Here is a 14,962-nt window from a genome sequence, read left to right on the forward strand (position 1 = left end):
GTTAGGTTTGCTTAGTTTAAGTTAGGCTAGGATATAATCTGTCAAAACGTTGCAAGTGGGACGCAACTTACGAATAAAAGTCGGGCGTGATCGAGTACTAAAATAATTACGCTTACTTTGCGCATTCAAATAAAGAATGTATAAACGGTAGTTGGGAGTGATTACCGAATAGCTTTAAACTAAACTGCTCGAAACGTTGTTGAAAATATTACGACAGTATTTGAAATATTGTTATTCTATGCATTTTCGTGGCACGCGTGATACATATCTCAAAGAAAAGAAAAATAATAACGCATGTGTACATATTGTCCAAGCATCATGAGTTCTGGTGCGAAACAATTGAAAATTTTTGAAACGCTGTAATTATGTGATGTTGGGATTACGTAGGACGAGAAAAATGCATTCGATCGTACTGGTCGGTGGCATTATTTTTTTTCTCGTACTCATGATCCAGGTTAAACAGATCTACGATAATAATCAGAAGCACTATAGATTCATGGAATACAAACAATACGTTAGTACCAAAAATCTTTTGCATTATCTGCCTTGTTATTAAATATCTTTTTTAATGCCTTCTCACTTTTTATTTTACTTCACTCATTGCCACATGAAACATCATATTTTCATCTCACCATCGGTACAAGCTTAATTTTGCTACGTACCATATTGGTCTGAATATAATTGGAGTTTTTTGTTAGCCAATTTTCCTCTTGAAATCCTCTTAATAAGGGATTTTTGCTTAGGAAATTTGCTATAATGACGAAAAAACTTTGTTGTCAACCAATTGTTGTAGAATTTGACCAACAAAATCACAAATCTCCCAAATTCAAAATTACAATTTTTCAAATAGCATCGGTCAGAAGTCTAAACAAATAAAAATTGAGATATTTATACAACAGACTGAAGTTTTAATGATGCAATGTATGTAAAATATACAACATTTATAAACAAACACCCCTGTGATAACAGATCATTTTTCGATAAAATTCGACTTATATTCAGCATATAAAAAAATTCTTGAAACAAATTCGTAAATTTGCGGGTCAACTTACATTCAGACCAACACTTTATTGAGCGTACTTCCATATTGCATGCAATACTATAATAGCAATAATCATAAAAAGACTCATACCATAACATGTGGATTCGCAATTTTAGATTAAAGAAATTACTGCAGAAATGAATGTGGTTGAGAGGTCAGCCAATAAGTCATCTGCTTATGTTCGACAACTCAACGAAGCTCTTCTCAAACATCGGGAAAGAGAGGTCAGGAATATTTCTTTACCTCAGTTGACTACAATCTTATAATCTTTAGAAAATTCTGAATATTAATAAATAACTTAATTTGGAAATTAGAAAACAGTAAAAGTCCATCGTATGTAGAGAAAACAGAGAAATTTGACGTTTTGATAAAATAAAGTCTTTGTTGGTCTCCCATTTTACTTGCCGCAGCTAGGATTCCATTTAAATCGTCTTTTTAATGATAACGAATGATGATTCTATAGAAAACTGGACGATTAAGATTACAATAAAATAAGACATCAGATGATTCCATTAGCACATACATGACAGAAATAAGAGCTGCTAAGCGTATTAATGATAAATTTAAAATAATTTTAACTCGTATTTGTAATTGTCCACGTACCTTTATAATGTCAATGAAAAAATTACATTTCTTTTTTAAACTTGGTTGTTGTCTGTGTAATATTATATAAGTTTGATCTTTTCTTTACACTTTGATAGTCTTGAACATAGATGTTATCGTTACTCTTGATAAAAAGCAAAGCTTACTTTGCGTGTAGCATGTGTCATTTTTTAGAGAGCATTTTTCTCAATTAGATATAGTGTTTAAAAAAAACTGTCATCATTCTTCGATGATTGTAACATATATACTTGTTGCAAAGCTTAGATAATATTTAGGTAATAATTAAGTTCATATTATACATACACGTTGCGTGTATTAAGTCACAATCACATATCGAATGAATTGTTGTAGTGGAAATAATATAAAATGGTTCGACAATAACGTTAATGAGTATAGTTATTGTTTCCTAAGAATTACGATTCCCAGTGTTAAACCAAAGTATGGGCAAGATAATTAACTTACAATCGTTAAATCGATCACAGTATATCCTAAATTAACGCAATGTCTAATTGTTATTAAAAAAGATTTCAGAAAAATATGTGAAAATTATATGTATAGCTTGTTATGTTATACTTATCTTTGTATGAGACTCTTGATAAATCATTGGTTGAAGTTATCCAGTGGCATGCATTGCGGATTATTCTTGTAAGCACCTGCATCTTCGAGAACTCCACTTGGAGCACATAACCAGGGGTCATGGGTGGCTTGTTGCCAGTTGAACAATCTGGTTTGTAACTTTGTAACTATGTACTGAAATAATAAAAGGAATCATTGTTAACCCTACATTTAGAGACAATAATACAGAAAAAAAAATTTTGTTGAGACCTGTACCACTTACACATTAGAAAATTGATATTTTAAAGTTATTTTCCACAAAGTTAAAAAGTAAATTTAGTCGTTTCCATGATATTAAATGTGTCGAAAATTATAGCAACTGTTAACATAGTTGTATCTGCAAATGCTCTGTACTTCACTGAAAATAACGAGTATTCATGATAAATATGTACCTTCATGGATGGTTTGAATGCAATATTAGTGAGTTCCTCAGGGTCATATTTCAGGTCATATAACTCCCACTCTGGTCTGTTATAGTATGACTTCAAAGACTTATACCAAGGTACCGGTTGCTTATTACGCGTTCTGTTCAGAAGATCCTGGAAAATTAAATACTCGTTTATGTACCACTAATTTCAATCAACTTTAGGAGGTAAATATTGATATTACTGTAAACAAACAGGTAAAACAATAATTATTAAATGACATGTTAAAGAGGCGTAAGCCAGAGGTAAATTTCAAAATGAAAAACTATATGATTATATAGTTCAGACATGACATTCAAAATATAATTCTGAGAAAGTTAGAGTAGAGAATTCAGATTTTTACTTTGCTGAAAAATTTAATTACCTGAAACGATGGCGATATATAAAAATCTTGATCAATTGGGAATGGCATCTTGTAATTAAGATTATGGATAAGCTTATGTCGCTTTGTTCTGATTGCTCGCATTGGATAGTACATGGTGATTTCGTGATGCGTATGACTTGCAAAGACAGCTGTATCATTTTCGAGAGGCTCTAGAAAAACCACAATTTCATCATGTCACAATGTTTCACGATAAACAGCTTGTGCTATTATATAAAAAAATACATATTGAGCCCCAGCTTAAAGTTATTCAATTTTTTCTTACACAATTAGCGATGATCTTTTTTAATGATTTACCTTGACTGAGTAGAGGAAGAAGAGATTTTCCGGTGCGTGAGATTCGAGGTGATACATTGTTGTCGTCAAATTGTGTTGTGTCAGAAATATTGAACCAGTCTAGTACAGTTGGTACGATATCAAGTAGTGAGGTCATGCTGTAAGTTACTTGATTTCTACGTTGCTTGTGATATGGGGATGATATCATCATCGGCTCTGCCATGCCTGTACCATTAAAATGATGCAAAATTCATAATTGCCTAAATCCGATACGCATTTGTTGGGGTATCAGCAGGTTTGCGTTGCAGCATTAACAAATTTACCTGGATCGTACAGATTAGTCCGGCCACTAGGAAAGGGAATACCATTATCAGAGGTATAAATAACAAGTGTGTCATCTTTAAAACCAGCATCCTCAAGCTCCTTCAGTACCAGTCCCACTCCTATCAAATAATATTCAGTATTGAACTTCAAGAAGTATAATGATTTAATATTACAACGGAATTACTAAGGGACACCTTGATCAAGTCTCGAAATTGTTGTATACTGTGCAGCTAAGTCACGACGAGCAGCTTCGGTATCTTGGACGAAGTAAGGTAACTGAACTTGTTTCCACTGGTAGTAAATAGGATTCCAATCAGGAATAGTGCCCATTCCCTGTTCACCGTTTCCAAATTTTTCACAAAAATTACCGTACTCAGGGTGCGTGTGGCCACAGCGATGAGGATCATGAAAAGCAACGTAGAGGAAGAAGGGTCTGTGAAAATCATTACAATATTTGACATGTGACAGAAATTAATCTGTCGATTATTTCATACCTAAAGATAATCATTCAAGGTTCTCACTTGGTTTTATTAACAGACAGAAATTCCCGAACAAGGAGCTTGATTTTAGTTATGTTCCTTCCAACTTGAAGAATTGAATGGTTCTCTTCCGTGTGTGAAAAATCGAACGGATAAACGTTGCTGGGTCCGACGTGCTTCTTGCCAATAATTCCTAGTGTTACGAAAATTATTATCTCACAACACAATAATAATTTAACCTTGATTTAAAAATGATGTGTAAAATTTTCGTGAACCTTTGATTCAAAGTTATGAAAACTACCAGCAAATCCTTTACCTGTTTTAATGTTATTTTGACCCAAGATTTTAGGTAGGCTCTTTACATCGTCAAAGGAATTGAAATGATGTACACCTTGGTGAAGCCCATACATCCCATTTGTATGGCTTGGAAGTCCGGTGAGGAGTGCGGCACGGCTTCAATAATTGAAAAACACGCATTGATTTGAATGTATGAAAGAATTTTAACTGCGAATAATGTAATTAATGTTACACTGCATTGATTTAACTAGGGATTTAACTAAGGATTGCACCTAGTTAAGAATTGGAAAAGATGTCAATGTGTAAAAGAGATCTGTACCTTGGTGAACAACTGCTTACTGACGTGTAAGCATTGTTGAAAATCAATCCATTCTTCGCCAGAATATCCAGATTGGGAGATTGACAAACTTTGTTTCTGTACGATCGCATTTCAAAACCTCCATCGTCAGCTGGAAAAAATATAAATACATGCGTTGAATTATTGATGAACTAGCGTATTCAGTGACCAGAGTGAGATACAGAAAATTATGCCATAATTTATCTGCATATAAGAAATAATTTCACATACGACTTTAATCGAAAAAAACATTGTGTCAAAAAAAATGTATGGTTCAGTAATATCTAGTTTACCTCAAGAAATAGTTTTTCGTTATGACAAATATGCCACCAAATTTACCAAATAAAAGTATTATAATAAATAAGCTCCCTAGTGGTTTTGCCTCAACGAAAATACAATTAGATTTAATCTACTGATTAATTAATTGAATACAGCCGGAATAAATTAACGTGATAAACAGAATTCTGTCAATTTTAATATTGTAAACATGTTTTTATAATGAGCTTGGATCACGTTTGAAAGCTTAAACTTTGAACTTTCGTTTGACATATTTAGTCCTTCTAACAGTCAATGCACACATAGATTGTTTACAATTTTTTAATATGGATTCAACCAAGGATTTTGTAACTTAATACTCAATAATTACTATAAATAATACGGCACAAAATAGAAAATCTCGCGTTAGGAAATATCTAAATTATTATAAATCTATTTTAATATTGTTTTCTAATTTGAGATCAAAAATTGAGTCGCTGTAAAAAACAAAAGAAATTGCCGCCGAAAGATAAGTTCGAAAGACGAAACAAGCGGTTTGACGTAACAGAAAGCGTAGCATCTGATTGGTTTGCCACATAACAAATCAGCCGATAAAAAGCGTTCTTTTTTTTAACAACGTATAATCCATATACGCCTAAAATCGTAAAAATTTGATTGTTGCACCCATTGATTGAGTTTGGAACAATTTATCAACGGAAGAATTTAAAGACGGTTACACTTGGGCAAATTTGGTGACCAGTTCTCGACGGGTAAGTAGGCTTGAGGCCATAAGAAGCGATGTTAGCGATCCGCTAGCTTCTTTATCGATCGAACTCGGTTAATACGCAATTCCATAAATCACAAAAAACAGTCAACTGTCAGACATGCAATCTAAGTAAAAGTAGGTCATTCACCTAAAAGCAACAGCACATTCCTGGGTGACCTAGGGGGTGTTGGATTCGCATCTGCGTATGCAAGCTCAGGTAAAATCAGGGAAGCCAGAAGTGAAGCAGCAGCAACGATGAGAATCTTCCCGCGTGGCATCTTCATGCAGAGAGAAACCTCTTCCTGCATGTATACCTATATCGCCTTTACCCACGTGTTAACGCGTGACGTTAACTGCGGAACTGCAGGTTCGTGGCACTCCGAAACCAAGGAATAGAACGGGACGCGAGATACGAATTTGTGGGATAGCCGTTCGGCACAAAAAGAGAGGAGACGAGTGCCTACGTGGTACTAAAACGTTGGTGTACGTACGTAAACTGTTTCCGACTGATCAAACGCAAACTGTATTTACGTACTGGATGCGAGCACCGGTTTGACAATTATAACACAGCGTGAGTTTTCACGCTCGTTGCGGTCGACGACACCTCAAGGTACGCCTGACACGTATTGATAACTAGTCTACTACGGATCCGGTGGTCATACTTGACACGCCGGCTGAGCAACGCCTCGCCTCCCTTTTCTCCACATTATCTTTTTACTCTTGTTTAGTGAAAGGCATTCTAGAAACACCACAAGATTCGAGCAGAGGGTATTTCGATGTTCTCAAACTCTATATTAATTCGTTCCTTCAATCGGCAGGTTTTTTTCAATTTGAATTCAGGTTTATGGTTATTGTTATTTTCGAAAAATTTATTTGACCTGTTCAAGTTATCGTTTGTACGAGAAATTGCAGTAAAAACTTATCACATCAAACTGTGTGAGCCTCGCAAAGTTCATTATCTTTACATTACTACATCTATTAATTGTTTTATTCAACTTTCAGAATTTTATCCACCGTTTTTACACTATGGCTAATAAAAAGATCATCTGTTTGTTCGACGTTGATGGAACACTGACTACTCCGCGTCAGGTATGGGTACTTTCCATTATTGCCGTACTTAGCAAACATGCTGAACATCTTCAGGAAAAAAACTAGGGAATTCCAGTTACATCGTGAAAAATAATATTAATCTAATATTCAGATGACTGCAAATAGAAAGCTGATGCTATTTTTCAACGACAAAAAGTACTTGAGTCTTGAAATGGCATTCAGAACAAATGCTTTTTCTTCAGAAATACTAAAATCAAAGTACTTAAAAGGTCGAATTCAAAATTCTATTTCTGATGGTTTTTCTTCAATGATTTCATCATCTTTGTTTGGTCGCATAAAAAATAGAGAATCATTTATTTTCTACTGAAGTAATGAAATTGAAATATCATTAGTCAAGGTGCTACCTAATATTAAATAACGAAAATTTATATTAATTTTTTTTCCATCTATATTAGCACGTAAATTCAACAATTGAATCGTTTTGGAAAATGCGTATGTGTCTTGCAATTTCAACATTTTATCAACACTGATGATCGATGTTCCCCTTCTATCGCCGATTGTGGAATTGATAAAAAAAGCGGTTCAAGAGCTACCATTACAAATAATCTATAAGCCAAATTTTTTTCTCGTTTCTTTGTCTGAGTTGCCCTCTTTGTAATGCTTGAATGCCAAACCGTTTTTTCCAGGTTGTTAAACCAGATATGGAAAAGTTTTTGCTGCAAACAGTGAGAAAAGAATTTGATATTGCCCTTGTTGGTGGTTCTGATTTGGTGAAGATTTTAGAGCAGATGGGAGGAAGCGACGTTGTGAATAATTTCAAATATGTGTTTGCTGAGAATGGGCTGATTGCCTACCGTGATGGAAGGCAGATCGCTACCGAGGTAAATGAAAGAGAATTGAAAGTTGACAAACAAGATACTTTCAATCAATTACTCCTAATGTTTTTTACTTACAATTTGGATTAACAGTTATTTCTTTATCTCTTTCTTTTCAGACAATCTTAGATGCGCTTGGAGAAGATCAGTTACAGGAGTTATTAAATTTCTGTCTACGATATATTGCAGACCTCAAAATACCAGTCAAACGTGGTACTTTCATAGAGTTTCGGTCTGGCTTGATAAATGTCTCGCCTATAGGGCGGAACTGCAGCAGAGATGAGCGCAACGCGTTCAATGAATATGACAAAGAAAATCTAATTCGACCAAAATTTGTTCAGGCCTTAAAAAAAGAGTTTGCTCACCTGCCACTCACCTTTAGTATAGGTACTTATCCTTATTTTTGACATATTTTTCTTTTTTGTGTCGACATTCACAACTTCTTATGTATTTAAGGAAGTTGAAGAGTCAAGATTCAATACTTTTTGCTCATTTTATTACGAGATAGTCACACATTCGAGATTTATCAAATTCACATATTCCTAAGCTGAACACATTTCCCTTCAAATACAGGAAAAGATATACTAAAATTATGAACCACATTCTAGATATTGACTCTTCATTTCAAATCACTTTAACATGATTAAAAATGTAATTGGTTTGTTCGATTCCACTCTATGATGGCTTATTTTGTTGAGAAGAGATTACTCTCTATAAACTCGCTATGACAATTTTCTTTCATCGTACTGGTATTGGTGCATATTGAATTTTTCAAGACTGCACTGATATTGATTTTGATTGAAAAACAGGAATACTAAATTTACTAACCTGGAAAAAATCTGTATCATTTTTCTAACAAAGTAATCATGGATTGAAATCGAATAAATTTATTAGATATTTAACTATTATAGAGATTTCAAACCGAAAATTGATATATAAGCTTTTGTTTACGATTTTAGTATTTCTTTTCTTTTTTTATTCTTACAATTTTTAGGGTAATCGTTCTAACTTTCGAATATAAAAATATGATAAATGTGATGAAAAATATGAAAAATTTTTCTTGTAGGTGGCCAGATATCTATAGATATTTTTCCAAATGGGTGGGATAAGACTTACTGTTTGAAGTACATTGAGGGATATGAGGAGATTCATTTCTTCGGTGACAAAACTGAAGCGGGTGGCAACGACCATGAAATTTATGAGAGTGATCTTACAATTGGTCATCGAGTCACTAGTCCTGAGGATACCATCAGGCAGGTCAAGATGTTGATGGCTCTTGTGAAGGAAAAACAGTCCAAGGGTCAGCTTCCTGTTCCAATGCAATGTCTTTAACGAGTTTCAATCTAAGTGTGGTTTCAAATTCCTAGTGGAAATTGATTGTAACGATATTTCAATATTTCAAGGGTGTAATCGTAATGTTTGAAAATATGTAGGTATGTAAATACAACGTGTTGTAATTTAATCATTTTAAAATAGATTTAATGATGTATAACTTTGTTTTGATTCAAATTGACTCCATTACGCAGTTATGAAGTTTGTAAAATATTTATATGTATAATGTACAGAAACTATAAATGAGCTCACGGGTAGAAAATAAAAGATTTGAATGTACTTGATAAAAGATTGCAGTACTTGACGAATATTCTGTTGTTGAAACATACCCTTAGTTGTTCCTTCTAGGTGTTTTGTCTTACAATGTAGTGACACGAACGAAAGCATCCATAATGTGCAAATCCTAGAAATAGAAAAACTCGTTAGTAACAGTCGAAATGAATATGTGCCTCAAGCAAGTAATTGAAGTTTCATATTTATTCTAACCAATACGTATGAATACTATTGAGTAAGGAAGTGCAGCTCTTCTGGATGTATTGTTACTGTGGTGAATTACACATATACATTGTATTGTTCGCAAGTATTGTAATAAAAATCGCAATCGCCAAAACAAGTTTGCTCATCATTTTCAATTAATTAATTTATTATCATTATTGAACAGTGTCATTATAGGTATACGTATATTACGTGTAAAAATATGTACAATAAAATATTTAATTCCTTAGAAAGAATATATGTATATTATATATATATATATATATAAGTCATAAGGTATAGTATATATATGTGTGTGTATTATATATATATATATATATATATATATATATATATACTATACATTATGACTTCACTCATCTGCAGTGTCTGATAATAAAAACTTCTCTTCTAGAGATGGTGTACAATATGTTATAAAAATACACAAATTTAACATGCTCCAACAATAGCGGTTTTGATATGATAGATAATCCTAAGAACGTATCAAAAAATGCCCCTGTCCCTCATTCCGTTATGCTTATTAAGTTTTGAAACATATAAGCTCCAAACATGACAAGCTAAATTACTTATTATTTAATGAATTATACTTTCTTTGCTCACGTTAAAGTCCTGTTGTCATTGCTCCTACACTGCAAAGAGACATGATAATATAGCAGTGTAAATATTTGCGTTAAGTTGATAACGTACTGGACAATAGTGACGAATGGTTTATTTTGAACTGTAATTGCATTGGATTTGTATCAAATGTTACCTTACGTAGTGTTTTTCTTGCCTGTAAAAAAGTATTACAAAAGAGAACTGTTATTATCGCTACATTGAATCATGCTGATAATCGGTTGCATATCACATGCGGACAGATAAACTTCAACTTTTAGATACAAAACAAGAGTCAAATGCAACAATTTTCATTCTTTAACAGGGAAATTTTAAGGTGAGCAAAGATTACAATGAAAGACGAAAAGAACAAAAAAACTTTATAAAATTTAAGATTATATAGAGAGATATAAGAGATCTCTAAAACTTAGAAACATATTGCGATTAATTCTGTGAATTCTAAGATTTAAATTAAAATAACTATAGGTATATATACTTTTTCAATTTTTCTTTTTAACATCGTATAAAATATTTCAAGTTATACTTGATATTCATAACAATATATAATAAAATATAATCAACTTTGATGGCTGCTGTACTGATTATTATCCAGCCGTTAAATATGCAATTGGAAGACTCAATAACTTTCTTTTTTTAACTTGCTCAAGCAAATACGCACTTATAAACAAGAAAAAATCACTGGTAACTGATTACTGTAGCCCATATTTGGATTAGTCATTTATCTTTCCAATTAAGTTGGCACAAATGCCTGGTACGAGTTCGTATCACTGACAGATTACTTCTGATAACAGGAGTGATTATTCCCTGTTTCGTGACTTCATTTTCATGCTTTCAATGGCCCGCTAGTGCTAGGGTTGTAGAACTGAATTTTTGTAAATGAAAAACTGCTATTTTTCGTAATATGATTATTGTAACGAGGACGAGTAAGCAAGACTACTGATAAAAACTCACGTTATCAGCACAGAGCGTATCTCAGCTTATTAAAAGTGTAAAACAATAATCAGAATCAGATGCCTTTGTAGACTGGAACACGCTTCGCCTTAAATGCAGCAAGCCCTTCTAAACGATCTTCCGTTTCCAAAAGCTGCGTGTAGCACTTCTTCTCTATCTCGAATCCGTCTTCCAGTGGAACTTCAACACCTTGACTTATTGCTACTTTGGCTAACCTAGAATCAAACAGAATAGATATGAATCACTTCATTGAATATAATGATATTTACTTGGATACTACCAAAGCCCGCGAAACTCTCCTATTCGGATTGCTTTTGGTTTTGATAAGATAAATTTTGCACGATTGCGTGATCTGGAGAAATAATATGGCAGAATTGTGGCAAGAGATATGAACGAAGAGATAAGTACACAGGCTAAAAATTTTACTCTGCTTTCCCTCACGTGAGCAAAAGTCTTAAAGCCAATATTACGGAAATCTGAAGCCAAAATTACATGACAAGACGAAAGATAAGCAATGTTTGCACAGTTTAAATCTTCTACAATAATTCCTGACCAATCAAGCGCTGGTTTGGATTAGCAACTTTCCCTTTTACTTTTTTTTTGTCCCACTCGTTGTCGAATGCATTGAATATACATAAAACTTGTACAGTCATGCTTATAAGAATGTGTAATTGACGTTCTGAACCAATAAACAATATCTTTGATTGATTAAACAAATGATATGATTCTGAATTTGAAAATGTAGGTCGCTGTGACAGAGTTACAGATAATAAATCCTAAATTTTCCATTGCATCGAAATTGTGTGTGATGCAAATGTACAGTATATTAAATGGGCAGCAGCTGTGTATATATTGATTACATAACGTTATGTCCATGTTGATTTGCCCTTGAGTAACCTTTTACAAATGTATACACACATGTAAAAGATGGGTTTATGCAATATTTGAGCCCACAGATATTTGATCAAGCAATACATGTACTTTCGTATTTGTCAGTTAGTTGCCGTTTGTAAAAAAAAAGTAAGTCTCCAGTTACTCTAAAACATAAATAATTCTTTTGAAAAGTGAATAGTTGTATATGATTGTGGCACAAATAGTATTAGCATATAACTCAACAGATAATGAATATATTTATTACTAGTGTGTAAAAATTGACAAGAAAGATAAGACAAAACTACATTTTCAAAGTGTAATAGGAGATACAGAGTAACTGAAGATCACTGACTTCCGTTGTTGCGTGCACTTTTTTAAGCTCAGAGCAGCAGTCTTTAAAGAAAAGACACGCGGGTGCTGCTTGCTTCAAGAGGCAAAGGTCAAACATTTACATGCAAGTACTAACGTAAGTGTGGAGCGTGAACAGGCCAGTGATGAGCTCGGCAAGTAAATGAACGCAGTTAGAGACAAGTTTGCATGAATATTGTCATGAATCAGCGTTTAATGTGCGATGGAAACATTTTAATAGATAGAAATGAAAGTATAATGCTTAGCGGCAAATCTTACGTACAAAATGATTTGTCGTCTGCTTGCTTTGTGCTTGTGATTATTATTATCTTGCAGTAAAGCAGTGAAAATGTAAAAGCAGTGCATGATATAAGAAAGAAAACTTCTTTTTAATTGACTATCATAATGCAGTCATAAGATAGCATAAGAAAATCCAGTGAATAATTGTAAACGAAAAGATTTAAACGACAGAGAAAATATAAAGAAAAATTGAAAAAACTTCACAACGGAAGTGAAATTCCAGAACATTTATAGTATTATTACACTGAGTAACATAAATTAAAGGATATCTTTGGTGTTTTAGTATTTTTAGAACTGCTAAAAATTTAGTATTCGATGCATGAATTTTAATGATCCAAGCATGAATGGACAGTCTGAAAACTAATCATTAGTTCTCACCTAACGCCGATTGGTCCGTTAGGCAGAATTTCCCTGGCGATAGAAAGAGCAGCCTGATAAGCAGCATCTCCATCCATATTCTGGGGTACGACATGGTTCACAATCCCAATCTGATGTGCCTCTTCTCCGTCAAGAATTTTCCCAGTGAAAATGAGCTCCTTTGCTACGGCAGGGCCGACTATCCTAGGGAGTCTCTGTGTTCCCCCAGCACCAGGAATAATGGCCAATTTTGTCTCTACGAGACCCATTTTTGCCTCGTTAGCTGCTGTTCTAATATCACATGCTAACGCCAGCTCCAGGCCTCCGCCAAGGGCAACGCCATCGATTGCAGATATCACAGGAGTCGGCAGGGACTCGACGGTATTCATGAGCTTACGCAGCGAAGTCACAAAGTCCGTCACCTCTTGGGGTTGCATCTGAGCTCTTTCCCTTAGGTCTGCACCAGCGCAAAACACCTTCGGTACCATGCTCCGTATTATCACCGTCCTGACGTTGCTGTCCTCTCTAATAGTAGCCAACGAATCGTAGAATTGGGTGACTAGATTCTTTCCAAACGCATTCCTGTTCTCTGGACGATTTAATCCAAGGACAGCAATACCGGTGTCTTTGCCATCGAGGTACTTGATCAATATTTCCCTTGAGTCCTCCTTCGGATTCAACTGCATTTTTGTTGACAATTTTCGCACCGCAATTACGGCAAAATTGTAGAACGACGGCGCAGCTTTCAGTGTCGATACCAACGCGACCATGATTCTCGATGGTATGTTTATGGAAGAGTTGAAAAAATGACGTCGTAACCCAGGTGTCGAAGTGTTTCGAAACTCTATTATAATTTCGCTCCTCGTGCGTAGCGACCAACAACAGCAGGCTTGTTATCAAGCTGGAGTCGCGGGAGCAACTGACGAGACGCGAGGCAGGGCACCGAGTAAGAAATTTCTTAGTTCCCTTTTTTTTCGTCACTGTATATTATTTATTACAATACACGCTGCAGACACAGAGAGGAAAAGTCGCTGATTATAACTTGAATATCAACCAGAGAAGTAAGTAAAAGTTATACTTTAATACGTACACGGAATTCCACCGGGTGATGTAGTTTTCTCCTGATCATCAAATCCTCGTTGCAGACATAATGTCGTCGGTTATTATATCATATACTGCCAGCAACGGTGCGTAGATCTTAATTGTGTATCTCCAAATTATCCTAAGTCGTAAAGTCGTACTTTTGGCTATTGGAAAGTTTTTTTCCCCCCCAAGTGACAGGTGCCTGCAGGTTTCACTCGTTCTAAAATTCTAAACTCCCACTTCAAATTGTCGAATGTGCGCAGAGGCAGGTATGACACACATGCGTATTCGTATGTATGAATGTAATATGTACGGTTCGCCGATCGTCACTGTTTACTCGCGCGGTTACCGATTCAACGGACAGAGGCGCTGCCAACTTCAGACCTTCGCTCCCCTCGCGCGGCGTGATGACTAGAATGAATTTCAAATATCACGGTCACCGTTCCCCCGCTTATGCATGAGGATGATGTTAATAACGTTACTGTAGCAATGCATGTTTAGAAAAAATGCGAGGAAAAATCGTTACTTCGCACCTTTAGAAATGTCTGAAACTTAGTAAACCTCATATTTTGCAGCGCCGACTCGTTGAAATTCATTCGAAAATTGCGCAGTAATGATTTTTTTCCCGATGTATCGTTATGCTAACGTTACTAAGTTCAGCCTCATGGTTTTGTTGCCTTCTATACTTTTTCAGAATTTATCGGTATCAACGTACAAGTTTTTCAGGACTTCTGGATTATAAAAATACTCGTCATAAACAATTCGTAGCATGTTTCGTTTACTAATTATTGCAATAACCAGCTGTGCACTCTATAATTATTGTCGCGGATGTTCCAGCTGTTCATTTTATTTGAGACTTTAATGTATGAGCAGCGGGCCAAT

At 34.7% G+C, this 14,962-nt stretch overlaps 3 protein-coding genes and 1 long non-coding RNA gene across 8 annotated transcripts; 2 read left to right on the top strand and 2 right to left on the bottom strand.

The window, feature by feature from the left end:
* Positions 1-4,275, top strand: LOC124220282 (uncharacterized). Its single transcript, XR_006883559.2, has 2 exons — positions 1-514; positions 1,159-4,275. It is a non-coding gene; the product is annotated as an uncharacterized lncRNA (long non-coding RNA).
* Positions 1,824-6,109, bottom strand: Sgsh (N-sulfoglucosamine sulfohydrolase). The gene is made up of 10 exons (XM_046628913.1): positions 5,950-6,109; positions 4,763-4,892; positions 4,463-4,599; positions 4,189-4,339; positions 3,862-4,100; positions 3,667-3,786; positions 3,365-3,568; positions 3,050-3,219; positions 2,653-2,799; positions 1,824-2,395 (listed from the first exon to the last, which is right to left on the bottom strand). The coding sequence occupies exons 1-10, from the start codon at positions 6,107-6,109 to the stop codon at positions 2,246-2,248; spliced, it is 1,608 nt and encodes a 535-aa protein (XP_046484869.1). The 3' UTR covers positions 1,824-2,245.
* Pmm2 (phosphomannomutase) lies at positions 5,696-9,366 on the top strand. 5 transcript variants are annotated; one of them, XM_046628918.2, is made up of 5 exons: positions 5,696-5,805; positions 6,804-6,890; positions 7,538-7,732; positions 7,846-8,113; positions 8,793-9,366. In XM_046628918.2, exons 2-5 carry the CDS (start codon positions 6,828-6,830, stop codon positions 9,056-9,058), a joined length of 792 nt encoding a protein of 263 aa, XP_046484874.1. In that variant the 5' UTR covers positions 5,696-5,805; positions 6,804-6,827; the 3' UTR covers positions 9,059-9,366. The 5 variants fall into 5 exon arrangements, with proteins under 5 accessions (XP_046484874.1, XP_046484873.1, XP_046484871.1 ...); XM_046628917.2 differs by lacking the exon at positions 5,696-5,805 and adding an exon at positions 6,149-6,284; XM_046628915.2 differs by lacking the exon at positions 5,696-5,805 and adding an exon at positions 6,272-6,411.
* Positions 9,367-9,860: 494 nt separating this feature from the next.
* LOC124220278 (methylglutaconyl-CoA hydratase, mitochondrial) lies at positions 9,861-14,449 on the bottom strand. The gene is made up of 3 exons (XM_046628914.2): positions 14,088-14,449; positions 13,019-14,003; positions 9,861-11,334 (listed from the first exon to the last, which is right to left on the bottom strand). Exons 2-3 carry the CDS (start codon positions 13,765-13,767, stop codon positions 11,175-11,177), a joined length of 909 nt encoding a protein of 302 aa, XP_046484870.1. The 5' UTR covers positions 13,768-14,003; positions 14,088-14,449; the 3' UTR covers positions 9,861-11,174.
* Positions 14,450-14,962: the final 513 nt, after the last annotated feature.

This window comes from Neodiprion pinetum, chromosome 5 (genome assembly GCF_021155775.2).
Source record: "Neodiprion pinetum isolate iyNeoPine1 chromosome 5, iyNeoPine1.2, whole genome shotgun sequence".
In the NCBI taxonomy this organism is placed as follows: domain Eukaryota; kingdom Metazoa; phylum Arthropoda; class Insecta; order Hymenoptera; family Diprionidae; genus Neodiprion; species Neodiprion pinetum.